The following is a 25,952-nucleotide window of genomic DNA, read 5'->3' as shown; positions in this document are numbered from 1 at the left end:
GCTGTACTGCTGAGCTAACAGAAGCACTGCTGAGGGGTGGGAATCACAGCCTGCCCCCCTCCCTTCAGCCAGACATGGCTCACCCACCATGGTGTGCCATGTAGCCCATATCCACTTAAAAAGAGGCCCTATAGCAGCCATGAAGAAAGAACCCCAGTGTGAGAATCCAGGGAAAACACCATAATCAGGCCAAATAGGAGATCTGATTCAAACGTCTTAAATTTTCCCATTAAAACAAAATACACGGGGCACCTGGGTGGCTCAGTGGATTAAAGCCTCTGCCTTCAGCTCAGGTCATGATCCCAGGGTTCTGGGATCGAGCCCTGCATCAGGCTCTATGCTCAGCAGGGAGCCTTCCCCCTCTCTCTCTCTGCCTGCCTCTCTGCCTACTTGTGATCTGTCTGTCAAATAAATAAATAAAATCTTTTATTAAACAACAACAACAACAACAAAACCAAAATACACACACAGTGGCCTCTGGGAGAGAACCAATGGGTGTTCACAGCCTTTACAATCAACCCAGCAGGGCAACACCTACTGACCTCCTTAATCAAGGAATCATCAACTGGCAGGTTGAGAGAGTCACAGATTTTAAAGAACATCTCCTTGTCAACATATCCTGAAGCTTCCTTGTCATAAATTTGAAATGCTTCGCGAATGTTGTCTTTGCACGGATGATCTTTCAGTTGCTTGTGGATTGTGTCTATTAATGCCTCCAGTTCTTGCACACCGGGATCCTCTGGAGTTTGCTTGCTGAAGAGAAAGAAAGGAAATGCCTGGGCTTCTTGTTTACTCTTGACCAGTCTTAGCTCAGTGACCCAAGTTCTCCTTTGGTGGAGCTGGGGAAGCTTCTAATGACAAGCGGTCTGACATGGAGCTGACCCGTAACTGGACACCTGCCTGCAGGGGCTGCCTGGTGATTGGGGAGCCTGGTCAGGGGGTTTCTGAGCAGAAGCTCAGCCTCCCCGGCTGCCACCTGTTACACCGCAGCACCACCAACAGCCAGACCTACCGCCAGCACCTCCCCACATTTGGTGTTTGCCTGAGTCACCTGCTACCACCGAACACTATTGCACTCCGTCTGTGTGACATGGTCTAAAGGTACAGGAGTTTTGCAGAGCTCACACAATCAGGAATCTCCTACTTTTAGCATGCTGTCTCCAGTTCACTCTGAATTTTATGGAAAATGGTGGACTTCTCAGTTAGACTTAGCATTTACTGAAATGGAGAGAGAGGAGAGTAACCCACAGGACTAGAAAGAGGGAGGTCTGTCCCTTCAAAACACAACCAGGATAAGCAGAAGCCCAGTATTTTTTCCCTCTGAACACGAAAGTACTGTTACAAGAAACAGAATTTTAGAAGCAGGAAAAGATTCACATTTCATCTTTATAAACCTGTTTTGGGGCCTCATTTTATCCCAATAAACTCAGAAAGCACTCCTCTCTTACTCAATGATTAAAATACAGACTCGAAGACCTTAGAGACTTATCCCACATGTCCTGGGAGAGGCAACACTAGAACAGACATCTCACTCAGATTCACACACGTCCTTTCAAGTACACCCAGCCACCCCTCACTGAACCCTCTCCCTCCACACCATCACAATACTGGTCCCCTGTGGCTCTCCTGTTCCTATTTCCTCCTACATATAATATTTGAAAGGTTCACTCTTCCAAATGGCCTCTGTTAACTTAATTCCCTTTTGACCCGCTGGCAACCCTTGCGGGGGAAAGGTATAAAGTGCCAGAATCTTTCAGGAACAATTTGGAAAACATAAAGCAAAAGCCCAGCAAAGAAATTCAAGTAATTTATCCTAAGGAAATAATCATGAGTTGTATACAAAGATGCAATCTAATAAAGCGGTCTTGAGACAGCTAAAGGTGTAAAAAAAACCCCGTCCCCAAAGGAGGAATTGGTTAAACAATATCCAAAAACAATGAGGCAATGTAATAATAATGTCCCATGGACAGAATTGCAGGAAGAGTAGACAGATCTGTTAGAAAATCAAGGTGTAAATGTGGGAACAGAACGCTACATTTTATATAAAAGTTGGGAGGGGAATAAAAACACTTAAATCTGCTTATATTGTGCAAAGAAACTCTGGGAAGAGATTTTAAAACCAACGAAACAGGTAGTTACTTGTGGGGAATGGAGGGTATCAAGCGTGAGTGTGTGTGTGTGTATGTGTGTGTGTTCATGTGAATATAATACACACTCAAAAATTATCAGGGCTCCAAAAAACATTTCATATCAGAAATTTTCATAATACACTATCAAGCGCAAAAATGCTAGTTAAATATTACAGGATTATTCCATTTTATATGCATATTAAAGCAATATTGGAGGTAATCATCTCCAGGTTATGGGATTTTAAGAAATACTTCTATTTTCCAAATTTTTACTCCTTGAAAGTTATTTATTCTGGGCATGTGTTACGTTTATAGTAAGACAAATTATGGTATAAGTTCTAATAAAAACCTCTAGTATCTAAATGCTGTCTGGCATTATTCACTTTTGAAGCAGAATATGTGTATCTGTTGGGCACACCTCCGATCATATGTATGAAATTATGCGTGACTGCCAGGGAGCTACTTTAGTGTCAGAGAATAGTCAAACCTCAGTCTTGTGTATCAGGAGCTAGAGCCATGGAGCATATATATTTAACATGTGATCATGCAGTCATTTTGGAAAAGAGAAGATAACTCCCTTCCCTGAAGGGGCCAGATGGCCATACTGTTTCATACAATAGGGAAAATGCCCATAGCGTCTGCTGCCTTTGAGCACGATGGAGTAAATTCGAACAGAACTTGCAACAGGTGGTACTGTGTAAGACAGAGCTGGTGAAAAGTTACAGCCCCTATACAGAGGTGGTGCAAACCAGGACCCATTCTCCAGGAAAGCTACAAGACCCACATGTTAACAAAGGAACACAGGGGCCCAGTGATTGTCTTTAATAGGGACTGCCTGAGAGAGATGGCTGGCTTCACAACCCTCGAGGTGCAAACTCTGTGCCAAGCCTTCCAATGCCCTTCTTTTACTTTCCATAAAAGCAAACATGAGTTTTATAGGGTGATTGTACTCCCACAGGTAAGAAAGATATGGTTTTCATTCCACTCTTAGAATATTTTCCTAGGAGCAACCTGGCAAAACCCTCTACTTAGCAAGAACTAAATGGAATTCACATATTTTCTTCAACAGCAAAGAGACTTCAATCTTGTTCTTTCTTATAGTTGGGGGAGGAGGGGGGTTTAGCAGGCAAGTCTTTTATGTGCTAGAACTTTAACGTGTGGCCATTTCAACTGCAAAGACTCAGCGTCAACTCCTTGGCCTGACCTTAGCTCTTGATCCATGATCCAAGATCTCCCCTTGGTCCCAGTGAAGGTAGACCCACTCCCAGGACAGGCAGTTTCTTGCTCACAGAGCTTTGGGTAGTCAGGAGGCTGAGTAACACCGTTCTCAATTTCTTGCTGCTTTTCACTGTTGAGAGAGAAGAAATTATAGTAAAGAGTATGAGCTCTAGAGTCAAGCTCGTTCAAAAGCTTTTACCGCTGAAAGGCTACACGAACTTGAGTAGATTAGCTAATTGTCTATAACTTTAGTTTCATCTATCATATGGAATCTTTGAAAGGAAGTCACCTCATGAGGATTATTGTGAGAATTACCGGAACTATTACCTATAAAGCACTTAGTACCTAACATAGACACATGGAAATGTCAGCTTTAAACAAAGTTCTTCTGACAGTCCTAGTAGAAGTATTCTTTCATCTAACAACTCTTTATTGAACATGTATGGCCCAGTTCTAGAAGAAACCTGCCTCTAATAAGGATCCCTGATCTCCAGAAGGTAATTAAGACATGGACTTTAAAATTACTCACAGAAGGGAGAAAATGACCGTTACCATGTAGAGGAGGTACAAAGCCTGAGAGGATCAGGAAGGGCTGAACTAGGAGATGGCATTTGACCTCGGCCTTGAAGGATGTGAGGGCTTGGGATTAGAAGAATGAAATAAAGGAACTGCAGACTGGGAACAGCCTGAGAAAAGGCATGAAAACGAATGCTGGAGCTTAGTATAATAAACCTGTTTGGGGTACAGAGGTTGTGGAAAAGTAAACTGGAAGTCTCAAGTTAGATGGTCATTTGGAGACCCACTATGGAGGTTCTCAGATACCAGACTAAGAACTTCAGAGTTTTGTTTTTAAGTGATAGAAATATCTTAATAGTAGTACTATGATGAAGAAATCAAAAAAAGGTCAAAAGGGAAATTAAAAAGAAAATCTTAAAACAAATGAAAATGTAAATACAACATACTAAAATATGGGAGGCAACAAAAGCAGTTCAAAGAGGAAAGTTTATCACAGTAAATGTCTACATTAAGAAAAAAATGATCTTGGGGTGCCTGGGTGGCTCAGTTAAGCATCCACCTCTTGATTTCGGCTCAGGGTTGTGAGATCAAAACCTGCATTTGGGCTCTGTGCTGGGTGTGAAGCATCCTTCAGATTCTCTTTTTCCCCTCTCCCTCTGCTCCCATCTCTGGGTCATGCAAAACAACAATCACAAAAAACAAAACACACTAACTTTATACCTCAAGGAACTAGAAAAAGAAAAAACTAAGCACAAAGTTAGCAGAAGGAAGGAAATGGTAAAAATCAGAGCAGAAAAATGATAGAAAAAAATCCATGAGACTAAAAGCTGGTTTTGTGAAAAGATAAGCAAAACTGACAAGCTTTTACCTGCACAGAGGAAAAAAAAGGACAAAATCAGAAATGAAAGATGTTACAAATGATATCATAGAAATACAAAGAATCGTAAGAGATCATTATGAATAATTATACATCAACAAATTGGATTACCTAGAAGAAATGAGTAAATTCCTAGAAACAAAACCAACTAAGACTGAATCATTGAGCTAGAAAATCTGAGCAGACCAATAACAACTAAGGAGGTTGAGTTGGTAATAAAAAAAATCTCCCAACAAAGTAAAGCTAAGGACCAGATCATTTCACTGATGAATGCTACCTAGCATTTAAAGAAAAATTCTTAACAATCCTTCTCAAGCTCTTCCAAAAAAACTGAAGAGAAAGGAACACTCACAAGCTCTTCTTACAAGGCCAGGTTTACCCTGATACCAAAGCCAGACAAGGACACTACAAGAGAAGTATACACCAATATCTTTCGTGAATATAGATGCAAAAATCTTCAACAAAACACTGGCAAAGCAAATTTAACAGCACGTTAAAAGGATCATATACCATGATCAAATTATATTTATCCTTAGTATGCAATAATGGTCCAACATACACAAAAATTAATAAATGTGATATACCACATTAACAGAATGAAAGATAAAAGTCACATCATCTCAATAAAGAAAAAGCATCTGACAAAATTCAAGATTCTTTCAGGACAAAAACTCAACAAATTAGGTATAGAAGAAATGTACCTCAACATTACAAAGGCCACATATGACAAACCCACTGCTAACATCATACAAAACAGTGAATAAGAAAAGGATGCCCATGCTTGCTGTTTGCATTCAACTAGACCTAGCCAGAGAAATTAGGCAAGAAAAAGAAACAAAAGGCATCCAAATACAAAAGAAGGAAGTAAAATGGTCTCTGTTCACAGATGATGTGTACTATGTACAGAAAACCTTAAGAACTCCACCAAAAAAATGTTAGAACTAATCAACAAATTCAGTTAAGTTGCAGGATACAAAGATCAGTTGTGTTTCTATACATTAACAATGAGCTATCTAAAAGAAAAAAATAAAAATTCCACTTATAATAGCATCAAAAACAATAAAATAGTTAGGGATAAATTTAAGGACATGAAAGAAAGATATACTGAAAACTAAGACACTGAAAGAAATTAAAGGCACAAGCAAATGAAAAGATACCTTGTGTTCTTGCATTGGAAGAATTAATAACTGTTTAAATGTCCAAAGTGATCTACAAATTCAGTGCAATCCTTATCAAAGTTTCAATGGCATGTTTCACAGAAATAGAAAAAACAATCCTAAAATTTGCATGGAACCACAAAAATCCCAAATAGCCAAAGCAGTCTCCAGAAAGAAGAACAAAGCTGGAGCATCACACCTCCTGATTTCAAACTATCATTACAAAGCTATTGTAATCAGGGATGCCTGGGTGGCTCAGTCGGTTAGGTGGCTGCCTTCAGCTCAGGTCATGATCCCAGCGTCTGGGATCAAGTACCGCATCCGGCTCCTTGCTCCAGGGGAAGCCTGCTTCTCCCTCTGCCTCTGCCTGCCACTCTGCCTGCCTGTGCTCTATCTCTCTGACAAATAAATAAATAAATAAAATCTTTTAAAAAAAAAAAAGCTCCTGTAGTCGAAACTACCTGGGACTGGCATAAAAAGAGATACATAAGCCAATGGAACAGACTAGAGCCCAGAAATAAGCTCATGCATGTATGCTCAACTGTCTTTGACAAGGGTGCCAAGAACACAATGGGGCAGGACAGTCTCTTCAGTAAGTGGCTGGGAAACCTGGGTATCCCCACAAAAGAATGAAATCCGATCCCTATTTTATAGAACTCACAAAAATTAACTCAAAGTGATTGAAGACTTAAACACAAAACCTGGGATTTGGACTCCGTAGAAGTAAACAAAAGAAAAAAGCTCCTTGACATTAGTCTTGGCAGTGTTTTTTTGGACACCAAAAGACACAGTCAACAAAAGCAAGACAAACAAGTGGAACTACATCAAACCAAAAAAGTTTCTGCACAGCAAAAGAAAAAAAAATCAACAAAATGAAAAGGCAACCTGTGAAATGGGAGAAAATATTTACAAACTGTCTTAGTCTGTTCAGGCTAGTCTAACAAAATACCAGAGACTGGTTAGCTTATAAACAACAGAAATTTATTTTTCTCAGTTATGGAGGGTAAAAGTCCAGGATCAGGGCACCCCAGATTCCACGTGGTGGCTGGTGAAGGCTCTTGTTTGTTCATAGCCAGTGTCTCCTCTCTGTGTCCTTACATGATGGAAAGGGGCTAGCAAGTTCTCTGGGTTTTTTTGTTTTTTGCTTTTTGGGTTTTTTCTAAAAGATTTTGTTTATTTATTCGACAGACAGATCACAAGTAGGCAGAGAGGCAGGCAGAGAGAGAGGAGGAAGCAGGCTCCCTGCTGAGCAGAGAGCCGGATGTGGAGCTTGATCCCAGGACTCCAGGATCATGACCTGAGCCAAAGGCAGAGGCCTTAACCCACTGAGCCACCCAGGTGCCCAAGTTTTGTTTTGTTTTGTTTTAAATAAAAACACTAACCCCATTCATAGGGTTCTCATGACCTAATCACTTTCCAAAGGCCCTTCCTCTTAATAATATCACATGGACTCTTAATATGGATCGAGATATCAACATATAAATTTTGGGGGGAGGACACAAACATTCAAACTATAGCATAAACCATATATCTGATAAGGGGTTAATACCTGAAACATAAAAGGAATTCATATAACTCAATAACAAAAAAATAAACAATCCAATTAAGACATGGACAAATGACCTGAGTAGACATTTTTCCGAAAAGGATATGCAAATCCCAATGAGAACATGAAAAGATGCTCAAGTTCACTAATCTTGAGGGAAATGCAAATCAAAACCAAAATGAGATATCATACCTGTTAGAATGGTCATCATCAAAAAGACAAGAGCCAATAACCTGGGGAGGCTGTGGAGGAAAGGGAACTCTTGTACCTTCCCACTGTGGGTAGGAATATAAAATAGTATAGCCATTATGGAAAACAGCCATGGAATATCCTCAAAAAATTAAAAATAGAACTATAATAGTATCTAACAATCCCACTTCTGGATATATTTCTGAGGGAAATGAAATCAACCTCAAAGAGACATGTGCACTGCACTCCCATATCACTGCAGCATTATTCACAATGGCCAAGAAATGAAAACAACCTAAATGTCCATAGATGGAAAAAAAAATAGATTAAAAATGTGATACATATATAAAAAACATGACACAATGGAATGTTACTCAGCCAAAAAAAAGAAGGAAATCCTGCCATTTGTGATAACATGGATGAACCTGAAGGATATTGTGCTTTGTGAAATAACCCAGAGAAAAACAAATACTGTATAATCTCATTTTATGTGTGGAATCTAAAAAATGTTGAAGTCCAAGGGCTGGGGGAGGGGAGTGATGTTGGTCAAGAGTACAAACAATCATTAACAAGGTGAATAAGCTCTGGAGGTCTAATGTACAGCACTGTGGCTACAGTCAGTAATATTGTCCCGTATACCTAATATTTGCAAAGAGATCTTAAGCATTCCCAGTACACACACACACACACACACACACACACAAATGGTAGCCATGTGAGGTGATGGATGTGTTAATTAACTTGATTGGTATACATTGTGAATAACTGCCACAAACCACCATGTTGTACATATTAACTGTATACATTTAGACCTCAATAAAATGGAGGGGGAAATTGTCGTATGATGAATTTGGAGTCAAGTTCCAGGATGACTAATCAGATCACTGTACATGAGGTGGATTAAGGGAAAGAGTGGGCATGGGAAGATACGTCAGGAGGTATTGTGGACGTCAAGGTAAGCCGTGATGGAAGTATGGCAGACACTGGTGGTTCGCTGTGCAATCTTCATCCTCTCCTTTTCCTAACACGGTCCTTATTTTGTTTGGAGCAGCCGCTAGGAGTGGCTGCATGACACAGCCCAGAAAATGAGATGTCAGCAGAAGTTGCTGGGTGGGGCTCCTGGATAAGCCCTTTAAAAACAGGAAAGACATGGCGAGATTGGCTGTTCAGTCCTTTACCCTTTGTCCTTCCCCTTCTTCCTGCCTGGATTCTATAGATGCAATGCTGGAGAAGGAACATTCACTTTGTGGCCACAGAATGAAAAGCAGGAGGGCAAAAACTACTTGCCAAGATGTCTGAGAAGAGGGAGAAAAAATATCATTTCTCTGCTGGCATTGCAAAGCCACCACACCAGCTCTAGACCACTTCCCTCAAGATGCTGTATTCCAGGAAGAACATAAAACTCCACTGGGTTAAGCTAATTCTGTTATTATGTGCGGACAAATGCAGTTCATAACTGACTGAGTGCTTTAAATTGGGAAATGGTGGGGCAAATGAATAGGAGGCAGAGGCAAGACATATTATGGAATAAAAGAATTTAACATATTGAACATGGCGCAAAATAAAAGAGGTCAAAGGTATCTTCAAGGTTTCAAATCAAGGCAGATGGAACACTGATGTGATTAAGAAAAAGTGGGCAATTAACATTTATTGCTTGTCTCCTGTGTGTGCCAGACACTCTGCTGGCGCTTTACATATGTTATCACAACTCACTGCTATTGCCACTTGATGAGACAGAAAGAAGGAAGAAGAAAGAAGGAAAAGCAGTTGTGCTACAAAAATGAAAATGACAACGGCCTCATTTTTTTGTTGTACAAATGGTAAGATACTGTGACTCAGCTGGCTGAGGACACATCGAAAGGCCAACAGGTATCTAGGATAGAATCAGGAGAATGGTCAGAATGGAGAGCAGCTTATTTAGACACTGTGCAATGAAATAAGATTGTCAAGAGCGTTTAGCAAAAGCAAGTAAGAGGACCAAAAATAGGATCTTGAGAGACATCAACCCAGTAGACAAAATGCATTAAAAAGATACAAAGAATAGGCTTCCAGAGAAGTAGCAGGAATATCAGAGACTCTTACTTTCTAGAACTCAAAAAAGTTTTTTAAAAAGGGGGTGGTAAAGACTTCCAGAGAAGATGGTGGACTAGGAGGGTCCTGGGATCACCTCAACCCATGGATACACCTAGATAATACATCAGTGTAAATAACCCGAAAAATGATCCGAAGAGTGGTTGAACAGATACACCCAGCTAAATGTAGAGAAGTGGCCGCACTGAGAGGATAAGAAGGGCAGAGACGTGGTTGGGAAGCAAACAGACCCACAGAACTGTCTGTGGGAGGGAGGAACTCCACGAGTGCGGACAGATGGGCAGACCCCACACTTCAGGCACAGGGGACTCACAAGGGAAGATGAATCCCCATAGCATTTGGTTTTGAAAACCAGAGCGGCCTAACAATCAGTAGATCTTAACACCTGGAACTTTAAAAATCCCAGAGCAGCTTTGCTCTGGGAGAGCCAGGAGGGCAAGAGGAAACTGAGTCTCTGCCCTTAAAGAGACAGCACAACAAAGAACCCTGCTGAGATACAGCATAGAAGCAGCAGTTTAAAAAACGCGGGGGGTATCAAGGAGGGAGATTTGTTTACTAATCTCAGAGTGTGTCCTGGAGGGACTGGACACTTTGGAAAACTTCTTTAAGAACAAAAGAGAAGGGGGGCCTGGGGGCTCAGTTGGTCAAGTGGTTGACTTCAGCTCAGGTCATGATTTCAGGGTCCTGGGATTGAGCCTTTCATCAGCTCCAGGCTCAGTGGGGACTTTGCTTCTCCCTCTCCCTCTCCCCCTTCCCCTGTTCATACACTCTTTCTCTCCCTCTCTCAAATAAAATATTAAAAAAAAAAAAAAGGAACAAATGAGCAGGTACCATTCTCCCCTCCCTAAAATACAAGGACACCTGTGGGAACCAGGGCAACATAAACTCTCCACCTAGCTTGCAAACAGCACATCCCATCTATGGGGTCTCCTGCAGACATGATCTTTCCATCCTGGTCTGAGCAGGAGTTTTCCTACCCGCCCTTGTGGCCGCAGGTCCCCTTATACTGAAAATCAGCATGGACCTTGCTGGCACAGTGCAACCTGCCCCCTCCAACCTGACCTCGGCAGGAGTCCATCCTAAGTGGTGCCACAAGCCAGGCAGGGTGCAAGCAGCCCAGATGGGCGAGCACCACTCCAAAATGACTCCTGCTTCAGGGTGAGGGAATGATCACCACATACACACCATTAGGACTATAGCCCCAGCAGTAGGCTAGGGCCAGATGTCTGGTCTAACTACAGACCCTGCCCACCAATGAAAGTTTCTCAGTACCCTGCAGTTTAGTGCTACTACAGCTTTGGCCAATGTCTGGTCTGACTCAACTCAAACCCAAGGTGGCCCCAGACTGGCCCACTAATACCAAAGGGACCAAAAACTGCCACAACAAGCAAAGAGAACCACTGCAGACAACTGGGCTGAAGGCAAGAGACAGAGAGTAAGACAAAATGAGACCAAATAATATATCCCAAATGAAAGAACAGAACAAAACCACAGCAAGAGAGCTAAACAAAACCAAGATAAGTAATATACCTAACAGAGAATTTAAAATATTGCTCATAAAGTATCATTGAACTTGAGTGGATAACCTCCGTGAGACCTTCAACAAAGAGATAGAAAACACTGAAAATAACCAATTACATAGATGAAGAACTCAAAAACTAAAATAAAATATATAGATTTTATATATATAATTTATATATTAACATATACATATACACTATATATACATATCCTTCGGTACACTAAAATAAAATATTAGCCTAGAATAAGCAGAACAAATCAGCGACCTGGAGAACACAGTTCAGGAGAGCAATCAAGCTGAGCAGGAGAGAGAAAAAATAATAATAAATGAAAATGGATTAAGGAACACAAGAATACTGTCAAGTGTAGAAACATCCAGGTTATAGGAATCCCAGAAGGAGAAGAGAGATCAAAAGTGGAAGAAAATGTGGTTGAAGAAATAATAGCTGGAAATTTCCTGAATTTGGGGAAGGATACAGAAATCTACAACCAGGAGGCATAGGAAGGCCCCAACAAAATCAACCTAAGGAAGTCCACATCAAGACACATAGTAATTAAAACGGCAGAAAGTAATAATGAAGAGAATCTTAAAAGCAGCAAGAGAAACGAAAACAGTTACATCCAAAGGAATCCCTATAAAGCTATCAGTTAATTTTTAAGCAGCAATTCTGAAGGCCAGAAGGCATATATTCAAAGAGCTGAAAGAAGAAAACCCTGCATTCAAGAGAACTCTGTGCAGCAAGGCTATCATTAAGGATAGAGAGAGAGTTTTTCAGACAAACAAAAGCTAATGGAATTCATCACCACTAAATCAACCCTGCATGAAATGTTAAAGGGGACTCTTCCAATGAAAAGGAAAAACCATAAGTAGGATTTTAAAAAAGAAGGAAGCACAAAAGCAGTAAAATTAAGCATATCTATACAAATTAGTTAAGGAATTAAAAAAATAAAAGGATGTTAAATAGGATACCATACACCTAATCATGGAGGGGAGAGGAGCAAAATTTTAGTGCTTTTAGAATGGGTTCAAACTTAAGTGAACATCAGCTTAATATAGAGTGCTACCTGCAGATGCTATATGCAATCCTAATGGTAGCCGCGAATCAAAAACTGGTAACAGATATGCAAAAAATGAAGAGACATGAATTCAAGTATATCACTAAAGAAAGCCAGCAAACCAGGAGAGCAGAGCACAAGAGAAGAAAGGACAGAGATGAAATACAAAAACAGTCATAAAACAGGAACAGAATGGCAATAAGCACATATCCATCAGTAATCACTTTGAATGTAAATGGACTATGCTCCAATCAAAAGACATAGGGTGATGGAATGGACAGAAAAGCAAGACCCAGTGGTGCCTGGGTGGTTCAGTCAGTTAAGTGTCCTACTCTTGATCTTAGCTCAGGTCTTGATTTCAGGGTCGTGAGTTCAGGCCCCACAGTGGGCTCCACGCTGGGCATGGAGCCTACTTTAAAAAATTAAAAAATAAATAAAAACTAAAAGCAAGATCCACCTATATATTACGCTGGCTATAAAAGGCTCATCTCAGATCTAAAGACACATGCAAATTAAGTGAAGGGATGGAAAAGCATTTCTCATCCAAATGGCAGTGAAAAGAAAGCCAAAGTAGCAATACTTATATCAGACAAAATAGACTTTATTATTTTTAAGATTTGTTTGAGAGAGAGTGTACAAGCAGGGAGAAAGGCAAAGGGAGAGGGTAGAAGTCTCCTTGCTGAGTGGGGGAGGCTGATATATGGCTCAATTTCACGTCCCTGAGGTCACTTCACAACTCTGAGCCAAAACCAAGAGTGGGACGCTTAGCCAGCTGAGCCACCAGGTGCCCAGAAAAAACAGACTTTAAAACAAAGACTGTGAGAGGAGACAAAGAAGGACACTATATAAAGGGAATACTCCCAAAAGAAGATATAGCAATTATAAATATTTATGCACCCAACATAACATAACCAGTTAAAACAAACATAAAGGAAGTAAACAATAATATTGCAGTAATAGTAAGGGACTTTAACACCCCACTGACATCAACAGATAGATCATCCAAACAGAAAATCAACAAAGAAATAGTGGCTTTGAATGACACACTAGACCAGATGGACTGAAGAGATATACTCAGAACATTCCATCCTAAAACAGATTACACATTCTTTTTGAGTGCATATGGAATGTTCTCCAGAGAGACTATATGTTTGGCCACAAAACAAGTGTCAACAAATTCAAAAAGACTGAAGTCATACCATGCATCTTTTCTGACCACAATACCATAAAACTAGAAATCAACCACAAGAAAATAAAAATCTGAAAAGAACACAAATACGTGGAGGTTAAATAACATGCAACTAAACAATGACTATGTCAACCAAGAAATCAAAGAGCAAATAAAAAATACATAAAGATGAATGAAAATGAAAACACAATGGTCTAAAATCTTTGGGATGTAGCAAAAGCAGTTCTAAGAAAGAACTTTATAGCAATACAGGCCTACTCAAGAAGCAAGAGAAATCTCAAATAAACAAACTAACCTTAAATCTAAAGAAACCAGAAAAATATCAAACAAAACTCCAAACCAATAAAGGGAAATAATAAGATTAGGGCAGAAATGAACTAGAATGGTACAATGAAACCAGGAACTGGTTCTTTGAAAAGATCAACAAAACTGATAAACCTTTAGCCAGATTCAATTAAAAAAAAAAAAAAAAAGGATGTGGACCCCACAGAAATTCAAAGGACTGTAAAGGCGTATAATTTTTTTATAATACTCTAACAAATCAAACAACCTAGAAGACATAGATAAATTCCTAGAAATATATGACCTCCCAAAACTGAATCAAGAAGAAGTAAAAATTTGAACAGACTGATTGCCAACAATAAATTTGAATCAGTAACCAAAAAACCCTCAACAAAGAAAAGTCCAGGACCAGATGGCTTCACATGAATTCTACCAATTTCTTTTTTTTCTTTTTTAAAGAGGGGGAGGAGCAGATGGAAAGGGAGAGAATCTTAAGTAGGCTCCACGCTCAGGAAGGAGCCTGATGTGAGGCTTAATCTCACAGGCCTGAAATCATGAACTGAGCCAAAATCAAGAGTCAGACACTTACCGCTTCACAACATTTTGGCTAAGATCAAGTGAAGAGTCAGTCAGACACTTAACTGACTGAGCCACCCAGGCACTCCAATTCTACCAAACATTTAAAGGAGACTAGGTGTTATATGCAACTAATGAATCACTAAACATTACATCAAAAATTAATGATGTATTATATGTCTATTAGTTGAATTTAAATAAAAATAAATTTAAAAAATAAAGAAGACTTAATACCTATTCTTCTCAAACTATTAAAAAAAAATTGGGATGCCTGGGTGGCTCAGTGGGTTAAACGTCTGCCTTCAGCTCAGGTCATGATTCCAGGATCCTGGGATCGAGTCCCACATCAGGCTCCTTGTTCAGTGGGGAGCCTGCTTCTCTCTCAGCCTGCTGCTCTCCCTGCTTGTGCTTTCTCTCTCTCTCTCTCAATCTCTTTCTCTGACAAATTAATAGGTAAAATCTTCAAAGAAAAAAAAAATAGAGCAAGGAAAGCTTCCAAATTCATTCCATAAGGCCAGCATTACCCTGATACCAATACCAGATAAAAACATTACAAAAAAAGAGCGAGGGAGAGAAAACTACAATCCAATATCTCTCATGAACATAGATGCAAAATTCCTCAAAAAAGTATTAGGAAACCAAATCCAACAAAACATTAAAAAAAAAAATCATTCACCATGATCAAGTGGAATTTATTCCCAGGATGCAAGCATGGCTCAATATTCACAAATCAATGTGATACATCACATCAATAAGAGAAAAGGATAAAAACCATATGATTATTTCAATATATGCAGTAAAAACATTTGACCAAGTACAATATCCATTCACGATAAAAACCCTCAACATCTCTACCTCTAATGTCATACTCAGTGGTAAGAAACAGAGCTTTTCCCCTAAGATGAAGAATAAGACAAGAATTGTCCACTCTCACCACTTTTATTCAACATGGTACTGGAAGTGCTAGCCATAGCAATTAGACAAGAGAAAGAAATAAAAGGCATCCAGATTGGTAAGGAAGAAGTTAAACTGTCACATTTGCAGATGACATGATACTATTTATAGAAAACCCTAAAAACTCCACAAAAAAAACCCTACTAGAATGGATACAGAATTCAGTAAGGTCATAGGATACAAAAATCAATAGACAAATGGTGATTAACACCCAGTACTGTACAGAATAGTTGAGTATATTATACACCTGAAACTAGCAAAACACCATTTGCTAAAATTTTTTAAGAAAAGTCTTAGAATAAATAAAGGGGGGGATCGTAAAAAGTGACTTACATGTAAATCAAAAAAGGCTAAACACTAGACCAGGGACTTGGCAAACTATAATAGTTCAAAATCAACCTGCTGCCTGTTCTAAAGAAAGTTTAATTGTCATTCAGCCACACTTCCATTACACATTACTTATGACTGCTACTTTCACCCTGGAAGGGCAGAGTTGAGTGGTTCCAACAGAGATGGTATGGCCCACAAAGCCTAAACTATTTACTACCCGTCTCCTTACTAAAAATTTTTGCCATCCTGTCATACACTATGTGCTCCCTACACACTCATATATTTGCTCGAGCAAATATATATATATGAATGATAAGGTCTGGCACAAGCCACAAGCTCATGTATCTGTTGAATTAATGAAAAAATGACAAGAGACCATTTAAATCTGGAAGTGATCGATGACCTTCATGGAAGCAGTTTATGAAGCATGGATGCTGAAGCAGTCAGAACGGAGGTGGTTACAGACCCAAAACAGAATAATTATATCTGGAGAAATGGGAGCTACTTATCTTTGATAAGAAGGTAAAGAAAGAGGAGTAATAGTTCGGGAATTCTCTAAGGTGAAGAATGAGAAAACTGAAGGAACTTACCTTGGATCATGGTCTCATATTTGAGACCAACTGCAAATTGAATATGGAAGAGCTTGGGGCATAAAGAAAACAGAAAAAAAATGAGAACAGTTGGGAATGTCTGTATGGGAAAAGTGGCTAAAACTAAAATAGGATGAAAAAGCTTACTGAGCAGGGGAGAGGCCTCCTCTTGAAAATGACAGCAGAAAAGGGGATGCTGGTTAAGCAAGGATATAGGAATACACAGGGCTTTTGTGTAGAGGTGTGGACTTATGAGCATTTGTCTTTTTCTAAGTCTGAGGTCCATATACTGCAACAAGGACCCAAAACCCAAAAGGAACTTCAGATACTGACAATAATCAATTACCTGTGCACTTTTTAATTTTCTGGCTCAGAGAAAGAAAATGGCTAACTCCAAATATTATCATTCTCTGACTGACACTTGACAAAAGAAGTATTCAGGTCTGAGAAGTACTCAAGATCCCCTTCCATGATTCTTAGCAATGATTCATCAAATAAAGGATCTGTATCTCCTTGGAGCGGATTCTTGAACAGATGGGAGGCGTTAGGAACCAAAGTCAGAATGGCTAGAAGACATGGAAGGTGTGGCACTGGGATTCATATTACCTTCAGGCATTTTTTTTTAAATAAAATGCTATTATTTGTGTTAACATGGAAAGGGTTTTTATTTTTTAAAACAAATTAATGAATATTTTTAATTTCTCAGATATAATTTTCATTATGGTAAATATCGATAGATATAAACCACACACACACAAAACTCTTTGTTGTCCTAATTTTTAGGAGTATACAGATGCTCTGAGACCAAAAAGTTTGAGAGTGACCGCCAGAGATGAATGCTTGGTGCTTCTATCTTAAAGCCCATTCCCCCACCAGGTTCCTTGTTCCATCTCTCACACATACTCCACAAAGCTCCCCTCTTACACATTTGTCAATTTCCCTCTCAGCACAATCATTCCCATGTACGTATAAACATGCTGTTGTTCATTTTATCTTAAAAATAAGCAAAAACTTCTCCTGTTCCTCTGTCAGCTACTGCCGATGTTTCTTCCCCTTTGCACAAAAAATTCCTCAAAAAAGTGGTCTATACTTCTGGTCTCAAATTCCTCTCCTCCCATACACTATTTTTTTCTTTAATTTTATTTCTGCAGAGTTGACATACAGTTTCAGGTGCACAACATAGTGCTCACCACAAGTAGCTGCCATCCTCCCACTCTCTTAAATCCCCTCCCATTGGATTTCCCTGCCCTTTCCATTCCACTGAAATGGAGGGAATCCCACTTGGACGCCCCCACATTGTTAAATCCCCATTTGACACAATGAGTCCTTCTGTCTTCGTTGACATACAGGCAGCTGTCCCTTTGCAAGGCTCTGATAAGTGGGAATTTCCGTTAACACTGTTAAATAACCCAGCCCCTCAAGGACATGGTTCAACTTTCAGTTACCACATTTATTAACTGTGAGGGATTGCAGGAAGCACAGACTCCCTGTCTGCCTGGTCAGTGCACCGACCACCACGTAAACAACTCATGCACATTGATCACCAACAATCATCTCATTTGTTTCAAGTCTGTCAGTGACTGGCTTCTGGGTATCTGTTTTTTAGCTCAGAGCTAGACTCCAGAGTATATTTGAAATACACCATTGAGAGAGGAAATTGGCGAAGAAAAGTGAAAGTGAAGCAAAGACACAAAAGGGCTAATACTGGATGTGAAGTTGAATCTAACACAATGGAGGTACAGAAGAATGGGAATGAGGACTGGGAATGAGGACACCACCACCAGTGGGGACAGCACTCAGCTAGGAGAAGGGCCTGAATGAGGACAGTGGGTGCATGGAAAGGACAAGCATCTCCCAGATGCAGCGAGAAACTTCACATTAAAAGAACTCTCAGAAGTTATTAAAGGAATGCAAGGAGATATTCCACAACATAGAAAGCAAAAATAATAAAATGTTGAAAGCTGATCCAAAATTAGAAAGGAATATGCCAATTTGCCAAGGCATAGAAAAGATATTTGCTCTGGTTATGTGACAAGAATGAGGCAAGCACTGTTCAACCTTGTCTCGGCAAGTTTATTCTACAAAGAAGTAAAACACTTTAATTCTTGATGTTGCCAACCTTTTATTATTTTTTTTAGACTTATCTTAGAGCAAGTGGGCATGCAAGTAGGGGAAGGGGCAGAGGGACGGGAAGAGAGAATCTCAAGCAGACTCTCTGCAGGAGTGTGTAGTCGGACGAGGGGCTCGATCTCATGCCCCTGAGATCATGACCTGAGCCGAAACCAAGAGTCGCTTGCTCAACTGAGAGCCATTCAGGTGTCCCGCCTTTGTTTTAAATTACAGTGTACTAAATAAAAATTAGTTTTACTATTTTTTCACTTCCTTATACATACAGAACCATCAGAGTTTTTCATGTTTTGACAAATTTTTAAAGGTTGCAGAATGGTAAATTTTCCTGTCGATTATTAAGATTGGTGTGGTTGCTTTTAGAGTTCGGAGCTCCATGCCAGAGGGAAGATGGCCTGCACATCCCTCACCTGACTTCCAGGCCATCACGCCCACTTGCTTTTCTTCCTGCCTCACAAGCTGACTTCCCAGCACTTAGTGTGGGAAGACATCAGCCCGGTCCTGGGAGCTTTTCTACTTCCACTGCTCCCTCAGAGATTTCACCCGGTCCTGTGGCTTGAAATTCATCTATAAGCCAGCAAATTCCTCATTTACATCCCCAGCCCAGACCTCCTGCCTGTAAGCCAGATTTCTATATCTGATGGCCTCCTTGATATCTCCACCTGGATATGATAGATACCTTAAACCCAGGATACTGTTAGAAGAGGGAAGGGGGTCAGCAAAGTACCCTCTATAATGGAAAGGCGCTTTAAGACTGAAAACCAAAGCAAGCCACTCCAGCCATTTACACAGTTTCTTTCAGGGTAACTTACAGGGGGGATCGGGGAGATGGAGTCAGACAGGATGAGCCAGGCAGCACTCGGCTGTTCTCTGCCCTTCTTCTCCACATAGTCAGGACTTCAAACCCCAGCTTTTATGGAGCAAGGGGCATGGTGGTGAGGTCATAGGGCAGCTATCTAAAGTGGCGCCATTTGTGCACCAAAGGATCTCTACTAATTCCCTAAAGTGGGGCCTTCTGTGGGCCAGCCATCTCTACTAATTCCCTAAAGTGGAGTCTTCTGTGGGCCAGCCATCTGACTCGTTACCTAAAGTGGGGCCTTCTGTGGGCCAGCCATCTCTACTAGCTACCTAAAGTGGGGCCTTCTGTTCACTACTTTAGGGGAGACCAGAACAAGCCACCTGCAATCGCATCAAGGCAGACATTAACCTCCATGGGGCCAGGAACACATAGTCCTGAGGAGGGTATGTTGCATGGGCATGAACAAGATGGACGGCCAAAGATGGAGTCAGTGTGGTCAGCACTCCTACAATAACCAAAACTGAAACCCTTCCCACAACCAAAAAATCCCTCCTCTACTACCCACAATGCACATCTTCTCCATCTCAGTTGATGGCAACTTCTTCCTTCCAGTTGCTCAGGACAAAAACCTGAGTCATTCATAATGGCTGTCTTATATCATCTCTACAATCTGTCTCAAGTCCTATTGGCTCTACCTTCAAAATACATCTAGAATCAGAATTTTCTCCATGTCCCCTGGTCCACACACCCTCATCTCTTGCCTGGAGTACTATAGCATGGTCCTAACTTGTCTCCCTCCTGATCTAGTCTCTGCACAGCAGCCAGCTGAGTTCTTGTAAAACGCATGCCAAATCTTGCCATTCCTCTCCTGTGAACCCCCACAGTGGCTCTCCATTTTATTCAGAGAAAAGTCAACATCTTTCCAAAGACCCAGTGGGTCCTAGAGGATCTAACTCCATCTTACGGGGCTACGGTCTAATCCCATCTCCTCCTCTTCCTCTCACTCCCTCACTCTTGCGGCTCTTACCAGCTTGCTGCTTTCCAGAACTCTGGGCAGGCCGAGGCTTCACACTCACCAGTCCCTCTTCCTGGAAAGCTCATCCTCCAAATAGTCACATGCCTGACTCCTTTTCTTTCAAGTGTTTGCTCACTGTCACCTTCTCAAAGTGTGCCCGGCTCCCCACATCAACTGTTACCTACCCTCACCCTCCAGAAATCTTTATCACTCTTATCGTTCTCCACTTTCCATAGCATTCATCCCCTCATGTACTGTATGAGTTACTTGTGTTCTTTATTGGTTGTCTCCCTCTCCTACCGCTTAGGAGGTCAACTCCATGAGAGCAGCAACTTCTTTTCTATTCTGTTGACTGATAAAAGCCCAAGGGCCTAGTGATAGTGTCTGATACACATTAAGCATTCAATAATTATTTGCTAGATAAATGAAGTTGAAAAAGTTCTAAGTTACTAGTTATTAAAACGAACCCAGAGAACCTTCTGTGTATGTGTAATAACTCCCATTTGGTGAGGGAAATCTGAAATCTAAAATGTGGTTACCTGTTCATTTTATCAAACTACTTCCTAAATACCTTATATTCAGGGAAATCTGAAATCTAAAATGTGGTTACCTGTTCATTTTATCAACTACTTCCTAAATACCTTGTAAGTATCAAAGCCAAACTGGGCCTTAGATGATCAAACATACTTTTCCAATTCTGTTGCAGGAGCTTCTTGCTTTTGAACACGGTTCTGGATGGACAAGAGTGCTTCTGGTGAATACTGGGCAGCATTGCTCTCCATGTACTTCAAAACATAGTCGTCTGTGTCAAGGATGACAAACCGGTGGCCAAACACTGGGGAGAGGGTAGAAATACACTTAGCTTGGTTATGGTTCTAATCCTGCTGTTAGGGGTAAAACAAGACCGATCTTCTAATGACAAGGTCACAGATAGGTCTGTGACCTAGATGAATGAACTTTCCATAGCTCTCTAAACAAATGTGCAATAGTTTGCTCAGTGTTCAGGAAGCTTGGGCTCTACACCTATGGCCCATGAATGTGACCAACTTACAGTTTAACTGACACATAAGGAGATCAAGACACTGTATCACATATACAAGAATATTAGTTCAGGTGGAATGCAGTCTACCTCTCTCTTACAAGTTAAACGAATTAAATTCCCACTAAGAAGAACCCATTCACTTGGCCGGTAGGAAAGGCTAAGCTGTGCTTACACCTACCTTCAATCACAGCACCAATGTAGAAGTCAGTTGGGCCATAGTAGATGGGGTTTTCCGTGGTCGAGGATGGTTTAAGAACTTTAGTTCTGCCAAGGTACTTGCCCCCAATAATGCCAGAATTGCGGACGGGTGGCTCAAAGATACTGATCATGTCACTGGCAAGAAAATAAGAGAAGACAAATCGGCGGCCTTTGTCTTCTGGGATGGGAGATTCCTAGGAAGGAGGAGAAAGGAAGTTATTATGAAGGTACAAGATGTTCAAAACTTAAGTGTCTACAGGACTAGGTATCAAATATAAACCAAAAAGGGGCTCCTGGGTGGCTCAGCTGGTTAAGCATCTGCCTTTGGCTCAGGTCAGATCAAGCCCCACATTGTGGACTCCCTGCTCAGTGGGAAGCCTGCTTCTTCCTCTCCCTTGCCTGCCACTCCCCCTGCTTGTGCTCTCTCTCTCTCTCTCTCTCTTTCTCTCTCTGTCAAATAAAAAAAAATAAGATCTTTTAAAAATAATAAAATATAATATAAACCCAATATACAAAGTATAATGTAAGGGAACAGTACTGGGCGGGGGTTTGGGGAGACTGTGGTGGCCTGGAAAGGACATGCCTCATCTAAAGGAGGCTACCTCAACTCAACTCTGACTGGCTGCTGTCTTGTGCAAATGTAAGCCCAATGCTGGGGATCTTTCCATTTCTCAAGGGAAGACAGAAAACCAGTGTGGTATGTAAGTGATGAATCACGAAATTCTATACCTGAAACTAATATTACACTGTGTGTTAACTAACTGGAATTTAAGCAAAAACCTGGGGGGAAAAAACCACCCTGATTTTAAAATGTTGATCTGAACTCTTTTAAAGACCTGTGTGCACCAAACAAAACATGTGGGCTACATTCTGCCCACAGGCTGCCCACAGTTTGAGACCTCTTGGCTGACATATTCAGTTTCATAGACACTAAGATGGTTATGCAAGTTTAGTTCTTTAAACAAATCAATTTTTATATATAATTTTTAAAAGAAAATTTAAGAAAGAAGAATGAGCAATACATGTCGTAGAGTTGAAATTGATTTTGAGAAACTATCTTGTAGATAAGACTGTTCCTACATAAATCACTGAGAGTGATCACATAACCCTAAGAAACCAATTCCAGATTGAACAAGTCTAAATACAGACATGCTTGTTCTTGACTAAAGTCTCCTCAAATTGAAACTTCAGCACATATCTTTTCATTTACAACATGGAATTTCTTGTATAATAATTTGTTTATCAAAGAAAGTCACTGGGTTTCCTCTTAATCAAATAATTTCTTCATACCATTCCCTAATCTAACAGTCTCCAAACTTTTTTGATTAGACATTCTAACAATAAAAAACTGTTAAACAAACATCCACAATATAGTCATAAAAATCAAATCACATCACTCCTCTGCTCTCAAACCTCCAGAGGATTCTCGTCACACTGAATAAAATATGAAATTCTGAGCACAGAGGCAGGCTGGGCTGTACCAAGGGGGTGGAAAGGGAGGGACAATGGTTCACCCTGGCAGGAGTATTTTAAAAGTTAAAAAAAAAATTCTTTATGTTTTTATTTAGAACTAAGTGTAAAGTTACATGAACAATAAGAGAATTTTCACATACTCCTCACAACTTAGCATCTGACATAGTCACTGTACAATTACCAGACCCAGAGTAATGGTACCACAGGAATGGTAAATGGTAAGGGCATAATAGTATTAAATAAATCACAGTTCTTATTCAAATTTTACCTGTTTTTCACTTATGTTTTTTTGACTTAGGATCCTACCCAGGATCTCACATTGTGTTAAGTTGTTCTTTTTCTTTGATCTCCTCTAATCTGTGACAGTTCCTCATTCTGTCCTTGTCCTTTCATGACCTTGACACTTTTGAAGAATAATGTTGAATGTCCCTTGTGCATCTCATTTTTACATCTTTGGCAAAAATACTACAGAAAAAAATTCCTTGTCGTTCTCAAAGTACACCAAGGAGTTCGTGATATTGATGGATCTCATTATTGGTGATGTTGACTTTGGTCATGTGGGTAGAAGATAAATTCTGGGTTTCTCCCTTTAAAAATTACCACCTTCCCCTTTGTAGTTGATAAATATTTTATCTTAAGAAACACACATTGAAATGATGAAAATCCTGTTTCTCCTCAAATGTTTTCCAGTAATTTTAGCATCCACTGATGGATCTTCTCTGCAACAATTATTGCTATGGAGGGTGCTTAATGGTAATTTGTTATCACCTTCCTCTCCTCCACATGTAGTAACTGAAATTCTACTGTATGGAGGCATGGTCTCTATGAGGATGGGTATTATGTTGCCGATATTTAGAATTACAGGCATACAATGAGAGTAAGAAGCACATCAACTTTGGGGTTTATCTTTAAATTGTCTGCAGACATATTACCTACACTCCTGTTACCTGCACCATGGATGACTACTCCCACTGTTCTAGCCCGCTGGCTCTGTTAGGCCACTGGCTGCAAAGCTGTGAGTGGGTGCCTGATCCCATCTTCCTTCCTGTCTCTCTGCCCTCCATTCCCTGTGCAATGCCCCTGCATGAATTGCAGTTCCCATAGACATGCAGCTCACTGGCCCCCTCAGTCCTTCATTCAGGTCTCTACTCAGTTGTGTGCCTTCTCCCCTCCGTTTGCCTTATTTTCCCGTTAAATGAGCCCCTTGCCATCACTCTATCTCCTGCTTTACTTTGCACAGCATGTTTACCGCTTGTTCTTTGATGATGTGTTTACTCGACTCGAGTATCCTCAACTGGAATGTAAGCTCCGTGAGGCCAGAGATTGTTCTGTCTTGTTTTCCACTGTACCCTCAATGCCCAGAACTATGCCAAGCCCAAAGTCGTTCTGTAATATTTGTTAAGTGCGTGATGAATAATTCAACATCTATTCTTCTACATACACATGTTCTCTGCCCTACAAAGTCCATATAAAAATATCAGGAACTATAAAATATGTGCATTCCTCATAAATTATGAGCAGAGGCTGGAGTATTTTCTTCACAGCATCCATGGAGTATAAGCTATCTGCAGGCTTCTTGGAAGGCCAAGCCTGCTGCTGTGGAGACCACTGTTCAAGTCAAGTTCTTACATTCTTCTCGAGCTTCCTGCAATCCCTCCACTGGCACTCTGAGGCCCAGATTTGTCACTAGCCATAATTTCACTTAGGCCCCAACCCACTGTCTGGGCTTAGCGTATTTTATTCTATATATATATACACTTTTCACTGTGAACTATAACACACATAAAGAAAAACTGCAAAAACTAAAATGTACAGTTCAAAGAATTTTCATTAAGTGAACACTCATGGAACCACTGCCCAGGTCAAGAAACAGAATGCTGACAGAACCTAGAAAGTCCTCCCAACTGAGAGAACTTGTTAATAATGTAAAAATATTCATTAATCAGAATTGTTATGGTATGGAGTATGCTAGTTGGCCTAGAGTTTACTAGGACTCCCTTTTTATTTAAAGCTTTGTTTAAGATCTTGCTAAAATATCGTAGTCAACTATGTCTTGATTTAATATTTATTTTTCCAAATATATGCACACAGTTTGAAAAATCACTTGGCCCATCTCCCACACTTGGAACTCCTATTCCCGAAAGTAACTTATTTCAATTTCTATTTATATCCGTATTTCTAAATAAAATGCTGATATTCCTATTTTTGTATGTTTTCCATTTTTAAAGATATTACCCTTTGAATTCCTATCAGCAATTCTCCTCAGGTAACTCAGCCAATAGTAGAATATTCAGGATTTAAATTTATGTCTGTTTCCAAACCCATGTTCTTAATCCACTACCCATATGACCCCTCAAAGGCAGTATCTATTAAATTGGTAGAATTCCATTACATTTAAGAAATATAAAATACATCAAGCTAGATATCACAAGTAATGATAAAAAGTAGTAAGATATGGGCCCTACCCTCAAGGAAATCACAGTACACTCGGTTGTACACAAGTACACAAATAATTTGACTCTGTCAGACTTTCATAATTACTTAATAAAAAAAGCAAGAAGGTCAGTCAAAATTTGAGGGGTAGTAGAGAGAGATTACTGGTCTAAGAATGAGGTTTACAGGAGCTAGGACTAGAGCTAGGTCTTGGATCAGGGCACTACCGCTAATACTCTCCAACCTGCCCAAAGGCTGGGGACTGGGTCGCCTGTCTGTTTAAATAACATACAGCTCTGACATCTGTTACTCTACAGCTTTCTAGATGGAAAGGACAACTGGGCACAGTGCTGAGACAGAACAGAATCTTACTATATGGAAGTCATCCTCACCAGTGCAGCCAAATAACGAAGCACCTTGTTATCGTTCACCAGCATTTTAATAACATCTTTTTTCGGAGCCTTTGGAATGAGAACAAAGCAATTCTGAGCAGAGTCTTCAATGAGTCCATAGCCGTTATAGGGAGGTAGCTCCTGGAGAAATATAAGAAGTAAAGTAATAAATTATATTAAAGGAAAAATTTGTGTTAAAATTACACTAAAGGTAACTTTCTTTTTTAGAAATCTAGAAGACACTTATTCAAA

At 40.2% G+C, this 25,952-nt stretch overlaps 1 protein-coding gene across 1 annotated transcript in view; it reads right to left on the bottom strand.

Moving 5' to 3' along the window:
• Positions 1–25,952, bottom strand: part of EFHC1 (EF-hand domain containing 1) — a 57,781-nt gene that overhangs the window by 1,273 nt on the left and 30,556 nt on the right. The window contains exons 7-11 of the mRNA XM_032340246.1: positions 25,701–25,841; positions 21,383–21,596; positions 20,850–20,997; positions 3,334–3,477; positions 543–753 (exon numbers count right to left, since the gene is read on the bottom strand). Coding sequence (XP_032196137.1) covers positions 543–753; positions 3,334–3,477; positions 20,850–20,997; positions 21,383–21,596; positions 25,701–25,841 — 858 coding nt within the window. The remainder of the gene's footprint in view (positions 1–542; positions 754–3,333; positions 3,478–20,849; positions 20,998–21,382; positions 21,597–25,700; positions 25,842–25,952) is intronic.

The sequence above is a fragment of the Mustela erminea genome, chromosome 4 (genome assembly GCF_009829155.1).
Source record: "Mustela erminea isolate mMusErm1 chromosome 4, mMusErm1.Pri, whole genome shotgun sequence".
Lineage (NCBI taxonomy): Eukaryota > Metazoa > Chordata > Mammalia > Carnivora > Mustelidae > Mustela > Mustela erminea.
The sequence above is the reverse complement of the archived record's forward strand: the minus strand, read 5'-3'. Positions and strand labels throughout refer to the sequence as shown.